At 52.8% G+C, this 15,951-nt stretch overlaps 2 protein-coding genes across 3 annotated transcripts in view; one reads left to right on the forward strand and one right to left on the reverse strand.

Annotated features, from left to right (window-relative positions):
* Window positions 1–8,557, reverse strand: part of LOC148511344 (tubulin polyglutamylase complex subunit 2-like) — a 42,044-nt gene extending 33,487 nt beyond the window's left edge. Inside the window, exon 1 of one of the 2 annotated variants that reach the window (XM_088442411.1) lies at window positions 8,469–8,557. The gene's annotated coding sequence lies outside the window, so the exon portion shown is untranslated. Of the gene's footprint in view, window positions 1–794; window positions 1,399–8,468 lie in introns of those variants that run through there. The other variant, XM_088442413.1, reaches the window with a different exon arrangement.
* A 54-nt stretch (window positions 8,558–8,611) lies between these two features.
* KIAA1328 (KIAA1328 ortholog) overlaps window positions 8,612–15,951 on the forward strand; it is a 174,238-nt gene continuing 166,898 nt past the window's right edge. Inside the window, exons 1-4 of the mRNA XM_088442410.1 lie at window positions 8,612–8,754; window positions 12,747–12,782; window positions 13,589–13,731; window positions 15,080–15,177. Coding sequence (XP_088298536.1) covers window positions 8,706–8,754; window positions 12,747–12,782; window positions 13,589–13,731; window positions 15,080–15,177 — 326 coding nt within the window. The 5' untranslated portion in view covers window positions 8,612–8,705. The remainder of the gene's footprint in view (window positions 8,755–12,746; window positions 12,783–13,588; window positions 13,732–15,079; window positions 15,178–15,951) is intronic.

The raw sequence follows: 15,951 nt of genomic DNA on the forward strand, positions 1-15,951 counted from the left end.
TGCAGACATATTATATAGTATATAGCACCCTTAATAATGATGAAAAGTATGTGGACAAATCTAAAAAAAATACACAATATAAAAGAGAAAGCAAATACAGGTAGATAAATAACACAGGAGCAGGTCAGGCTGGTTTATACCAAACATCATTTTGTGCACGGCGGAACAAGTTCTTACACTATATGGGATTATCATCATTAATGAGCCAAGTGCAAATCCATTTATACACAGGGAGATATCGTGGACCATGGTGTATAGTGTAGACGGAGTGGACGTCGACATTCCGACACTATTGTCCGTTATCTGTTACATCGTTTGAGTTCCACCTCATCCATTGAATTGATTGATACTCAGTGATCACCAGTACACAGACCGGTACTAACAATGACAATTGTGTATTGTGCCAATCACAACAGTCTGACAATTATTGCATGTTCAAACATAGGATCAAATAAGCTTTAATCACCTAATGCAGAGGTGTGAGAAAGCTATTATACTGGTATATAATTCTGTGTTTTATCAGGAATACTGGAGGCTGTAATCATATCTATCTAATGTTTAAGCCAGTTCTATTGTGAAAAGTTATTGTATACTATACTTTTAATATTTTTTTTTCCATCGTTTGACTGTTCTATTTCATGTGTACAATATACTATGTTTAGTTCTTTACGATCACATACCGTGTATTATGTTTATAGAGTGGCTTTGTCCACCTTTTCTTCATTATTAAGGGTGCTATTTATACTCCTCTAGATGCGCTCATCTGGTGATAAGTAACTGTAACATTTCTTTACCTCGTTCGCCCTCTAAAGCTGGGGTGCCAACCTGATTCTCGAGAAGCCCTTACCGATCATGTATGCCAGGCCACCGAGCTGTAGCACTGATGTAGTCATTAATAAATGCCACACTTTAAAAGATGCAGCACATTCATTCCTAAAGCCGAGCGTACATTATGCAGTTCTCGGCTGACTGCAGATTATTGGTGGATTGGGCCGATAATAATATAGAGCAGAGTTTCCCCAACACCCCCATTAAAGGCCACGTTTTAAGGATGTCCAAGGTTGAGCATAGGTGACTTAATTAGTACAAAAGACAATCTGATTTGATTTAACCATCTGGTCTCAAACATGGATATCCTTAAAACCTGGACTGTAATGGCGGATTGGAAACCTCTGGTATAGAGTACGGAGGCAACCGATCAGCGATTATCGGATGGGTGGGCAAGGAAAATCTTCCAACATGTCCGACTGTTCTGATCATTGGTTGGCTGCATCTGGCCGCCCGACGTTTACCCCTGTTCCTTTACAGGGGAGTAACGGCAGGAACACGGATTTCATGTGGCCATACACTGGCATATATCTCACAGTGCATGCCCTTCCCATTACCCCACACATCAGCCTGCCCTCCCCAATTCCCCACACATCAGCCTGCCCACCCCAATTCCCTACACATCAGCCTGCCCTCCCCAATTCCCTACACATCAGCCTGCCCACTCCAATTCCCTACACATCAGCCTGCCCTCCCCAATTCCCCACACATCAGCCTGCCCACCCCAATTCCCCACACATCAGCCTGCCCTTCCCAATTCCCCACACATCAGCCTGCCCTCCCCAATTCTCTACACATCGGCCTCCCCTCCCCGATTCCCCACACATCAACCTGCCCACCCCAATTCCCCGCACATCAGCCTGTCCTCCCCAATTCCCCGCACATCAGCCTGCCCTCCCCAATACCCCACACATCAGCCTGCCCTCCCCAATACCCCACACCTCAGCCTGCCCTCCCCAATACCCCACACATCAGCCTGCCCTCCCCAATACCCCACACCTCAGCCTGCCCTCCCCAATACCCCACACCTCAGCCTGCCCTCCCCAATACCCCACACCTCAGCCTGCCCTCCCCAATTCCCCACACATCAGCCTGCCCTCCCCAATTCCCCACACATCAGCCTGTCCTCCCCAATTCCCCACACCTCAGCCTACCCTCCCCAATACCCTACACCTCAGCCTGCCCTCCCCAATTCCCCACACCTCAGCCTACCCTCCCCAATACCCTACACCTCAGCCTGCCCTCCCCAATTCCCTACACCTCAGCCTGTCCTCCCCAATTCCCTACACATCAGCCTGCCCTCCCCAATTCCCCACACATCAGCCTGTCCTCCCCAATTCCCCACACATCAGCCTGCCCACCCCAATTCCCTACACATCAGCCTGCCCTCCCCAATTCCCTACACATCAGCCTGTCCTCCCCAATTCCCTACACATCAGCCTGTCCTCCCCAATTCCCCACACCTCAGCCTACCCTCCCCAATACCCTACACCTCAGCCTGCCCTCCCCAATTCCCTACACCTCAGCCTGCCCTCCCCAATTCCCCACACATCAGCCTGTCCTCCCCAATTCCCTACACATCAGCCTGCCCTCCCCAATTCCCCACACATCAGCCTGCCCTCCCCAATTCCCTACACATTAGCCTGCCCTCCCCAATACCCCACACATCAGCCTGTCCTCCCCAATTCCCCACACATCAGCCTGCCCACCCCAATTCCCCACACATCAGCCTGCCCACCCCAATTCCCCACACATCAGCCTGCCCTTCCCAATTCCCCACACATCAGCCTGCCCTCCCCAATTCTCTACACATCGGCCTCCCCTCCCCGATTCCCCACACATCAACCTGCCCACCCCAATTCCCCGCACATCAGCCTGTCCTCCCCAATACCCCACACATCAGCCTGCCCTCCCCAATACCCCACACCTCAGCCTGCCCTCCCCAATACCCCACACCTCAGCCTGCCCTCCCCAATACCCCACACCTCAGCCTGCCCTCACCAATACCCCACACCTCAGCCTGCCCTCCCCAATACCCCACACCTCAGCCTGCCCTCCCCAATTCCCCACACATCAGCCTGTCCTCCCCAATTCCCCACACCTCAGCCTACCCTCCCCAATACCCTACACCTCAGCCTGCCCTCCCCAATTCCCCACACCTCAGCCTACCCTCCCCAATACCCTACACCTCAGCCTGCCCTCCCCAATACCCTACACCTCAGCCTGCCCTCCCCAATTCCCTACACCTCAGCCTGTCCTCCCCAATTCCCTACACATCAGCCTGCCCTCCCCAATTCCCCACACATCAGCCTGCCCTCCCCAATTCCCCACACATCAGCCTGCCCACCCCAATTCCCCACACATCAGCCTGCCCTTCCCAATTCCCCACACATCAGCCTGCCCTCCCCAATTCTCTACACATCGGCCTCCCCTCCCCGATTCCCTACACATCAACCTGCCCACCCCAATTCCCCGCACATCAGCCTGTCCTCCCCAATTCCCCGCACATCAGCCTGCCCTCCCCAATACCCCACACCTCAGCCTGCCCTCCCCAATACCCCACACCTCAGCCTGCCCTCCCCAATACCCCACACATCAGCCTGCCCTCCCCAATACCCCACACCTCAGCCTGCCCTCCCCAATACCCCACACCTCAGCCTGCCCTCCCCAATACCCCACACCTCAGCCTGCCCTCCCCAATACCCCACACCTCAGCCTGCCCTCCCCAATTCCCCACACATCAGCCTGTCCTCCCCAATTCCCCACACCTCAGCCTACCCTCCCCAATACCCTACACCTCAGCCTGCCCTCCCCAATTCCCCACACCTCAGCCTACCCTCCCCAATACCCTACACCTCAGCCTGCCCTCCCCAATTCCCTACACCTCAGCCTGTCCTCCCCAATTCCCTACACATCAGCCTGCCCTCCCCAATTCCCCACACATCAGCCTGCCCTCCCCAATTCCCCACACATCAGCCTGTCCTCCCCAATTCCCCACACATCAGCCTGCCCACCCCAATTCCCTACACATCAGCCTGCCCTCCCCAATTCCCTACACATCAGCCTGTCCTCCCCAATTCCCTACACATCAGCCTGTCCTCCCCAATTCCCCACACCTCAGCCTACCCTCCCCAATACCCTACACCTCAGCCTGCCCTCCCCAATTCCCTACACCTCAGCCTGCCCTCCCCAATTCCCCACACATCAGCCTGTCCTCCCCAATTCCCTACACATCAGCCTGCCCTCCCCAATTCCCCACACATCAGCCTGCCCTCCCCAATTCCCTACACATTAGCCTGCCCTCCCCAATACCCCACACATCAGCCTGTCCTCCCCAATTCCCCACACATCAGCCTGCCCACCCCAATTCCCCACACATCAGCCTGCCCACCCCAATTCCCCACACATCAGCCTGCCCTTCCCAATTCCCCACACATCAGCCTGCCCTCCCCAATTCTCTACACATCGGCCTCCCCTCCCCGATTCCCCACACATCAACCTGCCCACCCCAATTCCCCGCACATCAGCCTGCCCTCCCCAATACCCCACACATCAGCCTGCCCTCCCCAATACCCCACACATCAGCCTGCCCTCCCCAATACCCCACACCTCAGCCTGCCCTCCCCAATACCCCACACCTCAGCCTGCCCTCACCAATACCCCACACCTCAGCCTGCCCTCCCCAATACCCCACACCTCAGCCTGCCCTCCCCAATTCCCCACACATCAGCCTGTCCTCCCCAATTCCCCACACCTCAGCCTACCCTCCCCAATACCCTACACCTCAGCCTGCCCTCCCCAATTCCCCACACCTCAGCCTACCCTCCCCAATACCCTACACCTCAGCCTGCCCTCCCCAATACCCTACACCTCAGCCTGCCCTCCCCAATTCCCTACACCTCAGCCTGTCCTCCCCAATTCCCTACACATCAGCCTGCCCTCCCCAATTCCCCACACATCAGCCTGCCCTCCCCAATTCCCCACACATCAACCTGCCCTCCCCAATTCCCCACACATCAGCCTGTCCTCCCCAATTCCCTACACATCAGCCTGTCCTCCCCAATTCCCCACACCTCAGCCTACCCTCCCCAATTCCCCACACCTCAGCCTGCCCTCCCCAATTCCCTACACCTCAGCCTGCCCTCCCCAATTCCCCACACATCAGCCTGCCCTCCCCAATTCCCTACACCTCAGCCTGCCCTCCCCAATTCCCTACACATCAGCCTGCCCTCCCCAATACCCCACACATCAGCCTGCCCTCCCCAATACCCCACACATCAGCCTGTCCTCCCCAATTCCCCACACATCAGCCTGCCCACCCCAATTCCCTACACATCAGCCTGCCCTCCCCAATTCCCTACACATCAGCCTGCCCTCCCCAATACCCCACACATCAGCCTGTCCTCCCCAATTCCCCGCACCTCAGCCTGCGTACCCCAATTCCCCGCACCTCAGCCTGCGTACCCCAATTCCCCGCACCTCAGCCTGCCCTCCCCAATTCCCCACACATCAGCCTGCCCTCCCCAATTCCCCACACATCAGCCTGCCCTCCCCAATTCCCCACACATCAGCCTGCCCTCCCCAATTCCCCACACATCAGCCTGCCCTCCCCAATTCCCCACACCTCAGCCTGCCCTCCCCAATTCCCCGCACCTCAGCCTGATCTCCCCGATACCCCACACATCAGCCTGCCCACCCCAATTCCCTACACATCAGCCTGCCCTCCCCAATTCCCTACACATCAGCCTGCCCTCCCCAATACCCCACACATCAGCCTGTCCTCCCCAATTCCCCGCACCTCAGCCTGCGTACCCCAATTCCCCGCACCTCAGCCTGCGTACCCCAATTCCCCGCACCTCAGCCTACCCTCCCCAATTCCCCACACATCAGCCTGCCCTCCCCAATTCCCCACACATCAGCCTGCCCTCCCCAATTCCCCACACATCAGCCTGCCCTCCCCAATTCCCCACACCTCAGCCTGCCCTCCCCAATTCCCCACACCTCAGCCTACCCTCCCCAATACCCTACACCTCAGCCTGCCCTCCCCAATACCCTACACCTCAGCCTGCCCTCCCCAATTCCCTACACCTCAGCCTGTCCTCCCCAATTCCCTACACATCAGCCTGCCCTCCCCAATTCCCCACACATCAGCCTGCCCTCCCCAATTCCCCACACATCAACCTGCCCTCCCCAATTCCCCACACATCAGCCTGCCCTCCCCAATTCCCTACACATCAGCCTGTCCTCCCCAATTCCCCACACCTCAGCCTACCCTCCCCAATTCCCCACACCTCAGCCTGCCCTCCCCAATTCCCTACACCTCAGCCTGCCCTCCCCAATTCCCCACACATCAGCCTGCCCTCCCCAATTCCCTACACCTCAGCCTGCCCTCCCCAATTCCCTACACATCAGCCTGCCCTCCCCAATACCCCACACATCAGCCTGCCCTCCCCAATACCCCACACATCAGCCTGTCCTCCCCAATTCCCCACACATCAGCCTGCCCACCCCAATTCCCTACACATCAGCCTGCCCTCCCCAATTCCCTACACATCAGCCTGCCCTCCCCAATACCCCACACATCAGCCTGTCCTCCCCAATTCCCCGCACCTCAGCCTGCGTACCCCAATTCCCCGCACCTCAGCCTGCGTACCCCAATTCCCCGCACCTCAGCCTGCCCTCCCCAATTCCCCACACATCAGCCTGCCCTCCCCAATTCCCCACACATCAGCCTGTCCTCCCCAATTCCCTACACCTCAGCCTGCCCTCCCCAATTCCCCACACATCAGCCTGCCCTCCCCAATTCCCCACACCTCAGCCTGCCCTCCCCAATTCCCTACACATCAGCATGCCCTCCCCAATTCCCCACACCTCAGCCTGCCCTCCCCAATTCCCCGCACCTCAGCCTGATCTCCCCAATTCCCTACACATCAGCCTGCCCTCCCCAATTCCCTACACATCAGCCTGCCCTCCCCAATTCCCTACACATCAGCCTGCCCTCCCCGATACCCCACACATCAGCCTGCCCACCCCAATTCCCTACACATCAGCCTGCCCTCCCCAATTCCCTACACATCAGCCTGCCCTCCCCAATTCCCTACACATCAGCCTGCCCTCCCCAATTCCCCACACATCAGCCTGCCCTCCCCAATTCCCTACACATCAGCCTACCCTCCCCAATTCCCCGCACCTCAGCCTGCCCTCCCCAATTCCCTACACATCAGCCTGCCCTCCCCAATTCCCCACACATCAGCCTGCCCTCCCCAATTCTCTACACATCAGCCTGCCCTCCCCAATTCCCCACACATCAGCCTGCCCTCCCCAATTCTCTACACATCAGCCTGCCCTCCCCAATTCTCTACACATCAGCATGCCCTCCCCAATTCCCCACACATCAGCATGCCCTCCCCAATTCCCCACACCTCAGCCTGCCCTCCCCAATTCCCCGCACCTCAGCCTGATCTCCCCAATTCCCTACACCTCAGCCTGCGTACCCCAATTCCCTACACATCAGCCTGCCCTCCCCAATTCCCTACACATCAGCCTGCCCTCCCCAATTCCCCACACATCAGCCTGATCTCCCCAATTCCCCACACCTCAGCCTGATCTCCCCAATTCCCTACACATCAGCCTGCCCACCCCAATTCCCCACACATCAGCCTGCCCTCCCCAATTCCCCGCACCTCAGCCTACCCTCCCCAATACCCCACACATCAGCCTGCCCTCCCCAATTCCCTACACATCAGCCTGCCCTCCCCAATTCCCCACACATCAGCCTGCCCTCCCCAATTCCCTACACATCAGCCTGCCCACCCCAATTCCCCACACATCAGCCTGCCCTCCCCAATTCTCTACACATCAGCCTGCCCTCCCCAATTCCCCACACATCAGCCTGCCCTCCCCAATTCTCTACACATCAGCCTGCCCTCCCCAATTCTCTACACATCAGCATGCCCTCCCCAATTCCCCACACATCAGCATGCCCTCCCCAATTCCCCACACCTCAGCCTGCCCTCCCCAATTCCCCGCACCTCAGCCTGATCTCCCCAATTCCCTACACCTCAGCCTGCGTACCCCAATTCCCTACACATCAGCCTGCCCTCCCCAATTCCCTACACATCAGCCTGCCCTCCCCAATTCCCCACACATCAGCCTGATCTCCCCAATTCCCCACACCTCAGCCTGATCTCCCCAATTCCCTACACATCAGCCTGCCCACCCCAATTCCCCACACATCAGCCTGCCCTCCCCAATTCCCCGCACCTCAGCCTACCCTCCCCAATACCCCACACATCAGCCTGCCCTCCCCAATTCCCTACACATCAGCCTGCCCTCCCCAATTCCCCACACATCAGCCTGCCCTCCCCAATTCCCCACACATCAGCCTGCCCTCCCCAATTCCCCACACATCAGCCTGCCCTCCCCAATTCCCCACACCTCAGCCTGCCCTCCCCAATTCCCTACACATCAGCCTACCCTCCCCAATACCCCACACATCAGCCTGCCCTCCCCAATACCCCACACATCAGCCTGCCCTCCCCAATTCCCTACACATCAGCCTGCCCTCCCCAATTCCCTACACCTCAGCCTGCCCTTCCCAATTCCCTACACATCAGCCTGCCCTCCCCGATACCCCGCACCTCAGCTCTCTCTCCTCAGTAACCAGGATACACAGTTCTGGTCCGCTGCATGCTGGGAGATGTAGTCCTGGTAAATATGGGTATATCAAGAAAGACTGCATGAATACTACAACCCCCACAATGCACTGCGGCGCTGAAGCTGGGTGGAAGCCGCGGTCACCAATCAGCGTGTCAGGAGCGAAGGGGGCGGGTCTGGGAGCCGGTTGCTGGGGCGCCAGGGGTGGCGGTTGTTTGAAGATGGCGGATGTTGCTGGGGACAGAGCTGCCGCATACTGGAGCCTGGACGGTATCCTACACCGGGCTGTGCGTGCGTGTGTGTCCCCTATTCCGGGTGTATAGTGTCCTGTGTGTGTGTCCCCTGTTCCGGGTGTATAGTGTCCTGTGTGTGTGTCCCCTGTTCCGGGTGTATAGTGTCCTGTGTGTGTGTGTCCCCTGTCCCGGGTGTATAGTGTCCAGGGTGTGTGTCCCCTATTCCGGGTGTATAGTGTCCTGTGTGTGTGTCCCCTGTTCCGGGTGTATAGTGTCCAGGGTGTGTGTCCCGTGTTCCGGGTGTATAGTGTCCTGTGTGTGTGTGTCCCCTGTTCCGGGTGTATAGTGTCCTGTGTGTGTGTGTCCCCTGTTCCGGGTGTATAGTGTCCTGTGTGTGTGTGTCCCCTGTTCCGGGTGTATAGTGTCCTGTGTGTGTGTGTCCCCTGTTCCGGGTGTATAGTGTCCTGTGTGTGTGTGTCCCCTGTTCCGGGTGTATAGTGTCCAGGGTGTGTGTCCCCTGTTCCGGGTGTATAGTGTCCTGTGTGTGTGTGTCCCCTGTTCCGGGTGTATAGTGTCCTGTGTGTGTGTGTCCCCTGTTCCGGGTGTATAGTGTCCTGTGTGTGTGTGTCCCCTGTTCCGGGTGTATAGTGTCCTGTGTGTGTGTGTCCCGTGTTCTGGGTGTATAGTGTCCACGGTGTGTGTCCCCTGTTCTGGGTGTATAGTGTCCAGGGTGTGTGTCCCCTGTTCTGGGTGTATAGTGTCCTGTGTGTGTGTCCCCTGTTCCGGCTGTATAGTGTCCTGTGTGTGTGTGTCCCCTGTTCCGGGTGTATAGTGTCCAGGGTGTGTGTCCCCTGTTCCGGGTGTATAGTGTCCTGTGTGTGTGTGTCCCCTGTTCCGGGTGTATAGTGTCCTGTGTGTGTGTGTCCCGTGTTCTGGGTGTATAGTGTCCACGGTGTGTGTCCCCTGTTCTGGGTGTATAGTGTCCAGGGTGTGTGTCCCCTGTTCTGGGTGTATAGTGTCCTGTGTGTGTGTCCCCTGTTCCGGCTGTATAGTGTCCTGTGTGTGTGTGTCCCCTGTTCCGGGTGTATAGTGTCCAGGGTGTGTGTCCCCTGTTCCGGGTGTATAGTGTCCAGGGTGTGTGTGTCTCCTGTTGTCATATACATGGGTATGTAGGGCTGCAGGCATACTGCGTTTTAAACTCACATGACCTAGTTGTTGCTTAAACAGAATATGGTATGCAGTAATCGGAGCACACACGCACAAAGTAGCCTGGGGTCCATAACACAGGGTATCCCAGACCCCAAATAGAAACATAAAATATAGAAAGTTGGTTTATGTACCCTGGGTTAAGGGTTAGACAATGAGAATACCAACAGTATTGTATTATCTTAGGAGTAGTTTTTAACTTAGAATTGCAAGATTACTTGTGGAACACGTGATGGGTATAAAACATCTATTTATTTACACTTAAGCTCATACCAAATAACACATGATTAGCACAATCTAGATCAATAGATGCAATGAGCTCGTATAGAGCAAGCAAATGTATACATTGAAATAATGGATGAGAAGAGTTGGACCCATGCCAGATACAGTAGAATAAACAGCCTGGTATTGCATACAATGTGGTTCCATATCCCACCTGTATGTGTAACTGGGTGATGTCCTGTGTAACTGTGTATGGTCATGCAGCTCCCGCCAATGTGCTTTGAGCTAACAAGGGCTCATTTCCAAGTTGCTGCCTGGTTGTTGGTGGTTCTGATTACTGTGCGTTTCCACTGACTGACCACAGTGACCAAGTACCTGGAACACTTTGGTCTGTTGGTGCAGTCGGGGTCTGTCCTGTTGCAGAAATATTTTTTCAGCTTTCTGTTCCGATTGATATTTCTATTAATGGCATCTCTAGAGAATAAGGTACCCGTGCTCTGCGTGCTTCAATCAAGTTGCATGTGTGTGCCAGCTGCATGGAGGCAGGAGCATGAATGTCATGCCACACACTCATATACTGTGTGATACACGCTGTAATCTGTATTCATAGTGTGACAGCAACACCTAAAATGCACAATATAAGTGCTGGATTCTAGGGCTGATATCCCAAGAACACCCAGGACCCTTCGGACACTAGTCTAATGCTGAACTTTCCACAATAAACATAAATTGTCTCATAAGCAGCTGACTTTGCCCAAATATTTCTAACTTAAGTGTTAGGGGCTCATTATATCCGTGTATTGTATGGGCAAGTGGTTGTGGTACAATGCATCTTATTAGGGATGTAGAAGTCGCCACCAGTTATTTATATAAACTATATAGACACATTTCACGTATATGTAATGCTCAGGCATGTGTCTCCAGCTGGCAATACAAGAGAAATTACACCAGCATGTCGGCGTGTAGTGTGTGACAGCGGCGCCTTGCGTTACATTTAAAAAAGTAAATAAAATGGACGCTCCCGGCTGCTTTGCAGTTTTCATAGTGATTAGGTGCCTACACACTTAGCGATATTTTATACGATTTGCCCAATTCCGATGCATCGTGACGACAAATTGTTTAAAATATGCCAAATTCGTGAGTTTCCACTCATGATGCCGATGCGCGTCCCCGCAGGTCGTATATCGCATCTTCAGATCTGCCATCCTGTAGGGTAGTACGGACAATCTCAGTCATGATGCCTTGGAATAGTTAGGAGGCACGATAGATTGTTTGTCACATTGGACAGTTTTTAACACCAAATCGTGCCCACAACTGCCGGGGAGCGTTCAAGGGGAAATCTGACGCAATATTGCATCGTGACCACATCGCCAAGTGTGTTGGCACCTGTTGGCATGGGGATTGGGAAGCAGCTTGGGGGCATACTTGGCTGGAGGAGGGTGTACTTGGCTGGAGAGCGCGTACCGGATTGTCATTTGTAGCATTGTAGCTGAATTTCTGCTGCCAATAATGAGATGAGCTTGGGGAAACCGTACTCCCTAAAGCTTTCTGTCCTCCGATTGTGGTACTGATGATGTAGGGCTTGTGGTACTGATGACGTAGGGCTTGTGGTACTGATGACGTAGGGCTTGTGGTACTGATGACGTAGGGCTTGTGGTACTGATGACGTAGGGCTTGTGGTACTGATGACGTAGGGCTTGTGGTCCTGATGATTTAGGGCTTGTGGTACTGATGACGTAGGGCTTGTGGTACTGATGACGTAGGGCTTGTGGTACTGAAGACGTAGGGCTTGTGGTCCTGACGACGTAGGGCTTGTGGTCCTGACGACGTAGGGCTTGTGGTCCTGACGACGTAGGGCTTGTGGTCCTGACGACGTAGGGCTTGTGGTCCTGACGACGTAGGGCTTGTGGTCCTGACGACGTAGGGCTTGTGGTCCTGACGACGTAGGGCTTGTGGTCCTGACGACGTAGGGCTTGTGGTCCTGACGACGTAGGGCTTGTGGTCCTGACGACGTAGGGCTTGTGGTCCTGACGACGTAGGGCTTGTGGTCCTGACGACGTAGGGCTTGTGGTCCTGACGACGTAGGGCTTGTGGTCCTCTGTCCTTGTTGTTGAGTCAAAACCTGAATGTGTATTTGATGAAAGCTGTTACTAAGGCAGATATAAATGATTAAAGTTAGTAGGATGTTCTGGGTTTAGATATGAAAGGTAATATCTCTGATTTTATTTATTTATATCTATACAATAAAATGTTAACGTATTGAAAAAAAAAAACATTTAAACTTTATATAATTGTGTGTACCCAGTCCCATATATTGCATGTACATTACTTTGTAACTTTCATTGCGTGAAATATGGCAGCACCGAACACCTTATACATGAAGACCTGCCATGCAGTGCTATCGGTTCTATATATTGTATAAGGGTAGAAAACAGAACGGCATTAGGACTGAGGGCTGTATCTGGAACGTAGATATGACATATGAGGGTGACTTTTTTGGGGGGGGATGAAGCCGATCTGGAATAGTTATATGGTATGAATGTTCCGCTCTGGTTGGCTGTCCCAAATGTCATAAATGTCTTTCCTTAATGACAGTCACAGCATCTGACGAAGAGCAGCAAATGGTCCATATCCCAGGTATGTCCTATAACCACTCATGCCGAATGCTATTATCTTATTGCAAGGACACTGGTTAATTGGGATTACCCATCATATGAACTTTTTATTTTAGTATTAATGTTGTTTTTTTTTTTTTTTGAATGAAGCAATGGCTTATTCCTTTATCCATAGCCTTGGATAGCAATGCATGCTTACATACCCCGATGTGTAAAGTGTTAGTGGGGAGCTCAGGCAGAACATAGTCTAGTGTCACTGGAGGCCTGAACTACCGCCAATCGGGGAGATGTATCAAGCTTTCTAAAGAGTGGACAACTTGCCCATAGCAGCCAATCAGCTTTTATCTAGCATTTATCAAGTACGTTCTATATAATGATGGGTAGAGGCTCAATGATTGGGCAACTTCCCCTCTCTTTAAACAAATCCATTTATTTTCTCTAATATGTTACTTAGTGAACATTCTAGGTCCGGTGCGGGGCAGGGCGCTGGACTGTAAAAAGGGCACTAGCTTGCCAGAAAAGGGTGGCGTGGCAACGAGAAAAGGTGCGTGGGGAACACTGCGGCCCATGAGTGGTGAAAGCTTCCGGCAGGCTGTTTCAGCAGGGTGCCGCCATAAGGGCAGGGCGCATTTTGCTGTTTTGAAATCGGGCCGGGCACGGCACCCTGCTAAAACAGTAGCAGGAACGCAATTGTTTGATATTTATTATTGCAGCCCTTCTTTGTGTGATATTGTGAGCTTAATGATTATTAGGCTATAAATGTGTATGTTAGTGCAGGTGTGATGGGAGTAACTTCTGCTGATCCTGTGTCCTGTGCACAATGCCTAGGTCTTTGCGGAGAAGGCAACTTCAGGCCGGCCCCTAAGTTAAAGAGTCTGAAGGCTGATGATACAAAACCTAGGAGCACACATCCCACTCCACCTGCTAAGATGGATTTATTGCCAGACTGGAAAGAACACAGTGAATCGCAGGTAACTTCTACTTACAGTTCTAGCCACCTTCCTTTTAAATGCTTCTTTAAAATTAATGAATCCAATACAGCAGTCGCCAGAATCCCCTTATCCCAAAAAGGAGGAAGATCATCTCTATACTTGGCAATCATGTCCTATACAGACATACTCAGTCCTGCAATCGCTGGGCGGAGAGCGCTGCTAGTCGCTGGGCGGAGAGCGCTGCTAGTCGCTGGGCGGAGAGCGCTGCTAGTCGCTGGGCGGAGCGCTGCTAGTCGCTGGGCGGAGCGCTGCTAGTCGCTGGGCGGACCAATACCTAGGGTAGTCAGAAGCAGGATAGGGGGCGCTTAGACATGTAATGTAATATATTTTAGACCCGATTCCCCGATCATTGTGCAAATCAGCTGCTACATTTATTAAAGGTACGAAGACATCAGGAAGGCGGGATCAGCAAAGGGGGATTCAGAGTTTTGTGTTTTTTTTGTTTATTTTGTATCCCTTATTTGGCTGTTTTCACCATTGCTGTGTGTGTGTGTGTATACAGGTTGAGTCTCCCATATCCAAATATTCCGAAATATGGAATATTCCGAAATACGGAATAATTTTGGCATGACTGAGATAATTAAACCTTTGATTTTTAATGGTTCAAAGTACTCAAACTTTGTCTAAGGCACAAATTATTAAAAATATTGTATAAAATACCTCAGGTTGTGTGTATAAGGTGTATATGAAACATAAATGAATTTAATTTCTGTACACAAACTGCTTGAGCCACAAAATTATTGAAAATATTGTATAAAATGACATGTAGACTGTGTGTATAAGGTGTATATAACACATAAATGCATTCTGTGTGTATATTGGGGTCCCACTCCCAAGATATTTCATTATGATATGCAAATATTCCAAAATACGGAATATTCCATTATCCAAAATGCCCCTTGGTCCCAAGCATTTTGGATATGGGAGACTCAACCTGTATATATTTTAAAGGAGAGCATGAGTGACTTTTACAGACTAACGCACCAATAACATAATAAAAAAAACCAACTAAAATAGTTGTGCAATAGCCTTTGGTAGCGCTCTTAATACCCCTAGCACTGCCATGTGATCTAGAAAGCGCGTTAATGTACAGTTGTTCGAAGATGGTTTGTGGCATAGACCGGTTCTGGCTGTGGTGTGTGACTGAGACAGTAACTGACTATGGTAATGAGCTAAGGTTAGATGGTGGCTACTTTGGTGGTATGGTCCATAGTTCTGTAAAGATCGTTGACTAACAGTGAATTCAGGGTTACTGCCGTCTTAATTCTGCTGTGTGCTGCTTTCGATGATGCAATCTCACATGTGTCTTGTGGTATCTCCTCTCTAGGTGGCTCGGGAAGAAGATGGGATGAGAAGTGCAAGCTTGAAGGATTTGTGTCCAGAAGACAAAAGACGAATTGCAAATCTAATCAAAGAGCTTGCAAGGTGAGGCTCGGCTTGTCAGTAGCCTCTACATAGGGAGGCTTTCCCCTGTCTGTGGCCTCACTGCATAGGGGAAATAACGAATCCACCCAATCAAAACCATTAGTTGAGTTACAGAATACTCTGCATCTTATCATGTGATACATAGCGAAGTAGAGGCCCCTGATATGGTTTAATATGGCGTCCTGTAGTACAGAGCTTGTTTTTTGCTATCTGATTATCCCTGACTCTATCATAGAGATCCAACAGGCCCAGAACGCTACAATGTTGTGCCCGCCCCTGCCTTCTGTGCACAGTGAGGTGACAATGTTGTGCCCGCCCCTGCCTTCTGTGCACAGTGAGGTGACAATGTTGTGCCCGCCCCTGCCTTCTGTGCACAGTGAGGTGACAATGTTGTGCCCGCCCCTGCCTTCTGTGCACAGTGAGGTGACAATGTTGTGCCCGCCCCTGCCTTCTGTGCACAGTGAGGTGACAATGTTGTGCCCGCCCCTGCCTTCTGTGCACAGTGAGGTGACAATGTTGTGCCCGCCCCTGCCTTCTGTGCACAGTGAGGTGACAATGTTGTGCCCGCCCCTGCCTTCTGTGCACAGTGAGGTGACAATGTTGTGCCCGCCCCTGCCTTCTGTGCTTAGTGAGGTGACAATGTTGTGCCCGCCCCTGCCTTCTGTGCACAGTGAGGTGACAATGTTGTGCCCGCCCCTGCCTTCTGTGCACAGTGAGGTGACAATGTTGTGCCCGCCCCTGCCTTCTGTGCACAGTGAGGTGACAATGTTGTGC

Source organism: Taudactylus pleione, unplaced genomic scaffold, assembly GCF_031769625.1.
Source record: "Taudactylus pleione unplaced genomic scaffold, aTauple2 ptg000311l, whole genome shotgun sequence".
In the NCBI taxonomy this organism is placed as follows: domain Eukaryota; kingdom Metazoa; phylum Chordata; class Amphibia; order Anura; family Myobatrachidae; genus Taudactylus; species Taudactylus pleione.